The 1,771-nt window shown below is 62.1% G+C and overlaps 1 protein-coding gene across 1 annotated transcript in view; it reads right to left on the bottom strand.

The window, feature by feature from the left end:
- Positions 1 to 1,771, bottom strand: part of OSBPL2 (oxysterol binding protein like 2) — a gene marked incomplete at its 3' end in the record, with an annotated part of 38,340 nt that overhangs the window by 15,237 nt on the left and 21,332 nt on the right. Inside the window, 2 exon segments of the mRNA XM_006157729.3 lie at positions 437 to 487; positions 489 to 617. Of these exon segments, the coding sequence (XP_006157791.2) occupies positions 437 to 487; positions 489 to 617 (180 nt within the window).

Raw genomic sequence — 1,771 nt, 5'->3', positions numbered from 1 at the left:
CCCCGCCCCACGCTGCAGAGGCTGCACCATGACACTCACCGTGGGCATCTCGGCTGAGCGCCAACGCCAGGCCCCACGCTCTGTCTGCCTGGCCCTGAGCTGCCACCCTCTCCCAGGGCCTCGCACACTGGGACACCGGCTGCCACGTGTGAGCAGCCCGGAGAGGGGCCCGTGGCCAGGGACAGAGGTCTGCCAGGGTCGGGGCCAGCCAGGAAGCAGACCCCAGGGTGGCCCGCAGTGCTCCGCCGTGCCAGGAGGAAGGGCAATTCCACCCCCGTCGGGGGAGAAGGACCCCCCCACACAGCACCCCATCCCAAGAGGTGTCTCATTGGGAAAGTCTTGGCTGTCGGAAGGGCCGGCCATGATCGCAGAGGAAGGACACAGCCGTACAGGGGGCGCCCAGGCCTAGGACGCTGCCTTCCCCCACCACCCTCACGCCAGCAGCTCCAGGGTGATGGTCCCCCGGGGCTCCGCCTCCACGCTCTCTCCAGAACTTGAGCTTCGGGTAGATGGAGCCGTGGAACAGGAAGTCGTGGTGGAGCCCTTCTGAGTAGAACGCACTGACGGGCGGGTGGTGGCTGACCTGCTCGGAGATGAACCTAAACCCGAGGTCTTCCCTGCGTCCATGAGTGGGAGGGGAAGGAGGGGCAGAGCCACGTTAGGCCCGGGCGGTGGCTCAGGGAAGTGCTGGGACGCAGGAGTCCCCGCCCCGCAGGACATGGCAGGGACATGCAGCACCTGATCCTGCTGTCATGAGGCCTCATGCTGGCCACACGCACGTGCACACACGAGTGCAGTCACAGCTGGGTGGGAGGCGCCTGCCGGCCCAGCACGCACCCTCCAGGGCTCGGCCTGAGCCAAGCACTCACTAAGCTTCTCTTGCAGACCTGATGCCGGCCCTCCCGCTGTTCCCCAAACCATGCAGCCCTGACTCTAGGCCTTCCTGAAGGGCTGTCCCCACCTGCCGTGCTGTGAGGCTCCTGGAGGTGCCCAGAGGGAATGTCTGGGCCCCAAAGTACTCTTGGCCAGGAAATAGGATTTTTGGTACAGTCTCTTTTTCAATAAAAATGTCACTTTTTAATCGTTCCGGAACTGTGAATACACCTACATTGCAGTCATTAAAAATTATAAAAGCCAAACCACGTAATTACTAACTTAACTAGAATCAGAATTTCCCATCGTTACAGAGGAAGGAAAGTTGAAAAATTAGATTTTAAAAGGTTGACGACCAAGGTATGTAATTTACAAAATGAACGCTTGTCTCAGAAAAGAAAGTGTATTTTTAGCTCTCCAAGAGGACTCTGCAGGGCGGGAAGGTGCCGGCGAGTGGCGCTGGTGTGTGCCGCTCAGCTCGGCCCGCCCCAGGCTCCAGGCGCTTCGTGGGGCCGAGGTGCGAGCGTGCCGGCACCCGAAGTCGGGCGCAGGGCGTTTCCCCCCAGCCTGCGAGCTCCAGTCCCCCCAGTCGAGCCCGCCTGCCCTGCTGGCTGCCCACGTTCCTTCCCCATGCTACGTCCACCCTCTCCTGACTGGACTGCCTTTTTTAAGAACGTGATCACGTCCCACCAGCTGGACAGCACCAGCCCCTGCGCCCTGGCACGCGCTGCCCAGGGAGCAGGGCAGGCGGCGGGCAGGCGGCAGCAGCAGTGACCGGTGACCACTCTCTCCATACATGTCCGCAAAGGAAGGGCTTCAAGCACAGACTCCCTGAAGGTGGCTCCCAGGGCAAGACCCTCCCTGCGTGGGCCTCGGTTTCCCCATCTTGCTCCAGTGG

Source organism: Tupaia chinensis, unplaced genomic scaffold (assembly GCF_000334495.1).
Source record: "Tupaia chinensis unplaced genomic scaffold, TupChi_1.0 Scaffold000558_1, whole genome shotgun sequence".
Taxonomy (NCBI): domain Eukaryota; kingdom Metazoa; phylum Chordata; class Mammalia; order Scandentia; family Tupaiidae; genus Tupaia; species Tupaia belangeri.
Note: the sequence above shows the minus strand (reverse complement) of the source record. Positions and strands in the feature narration are given on the sequence as shown.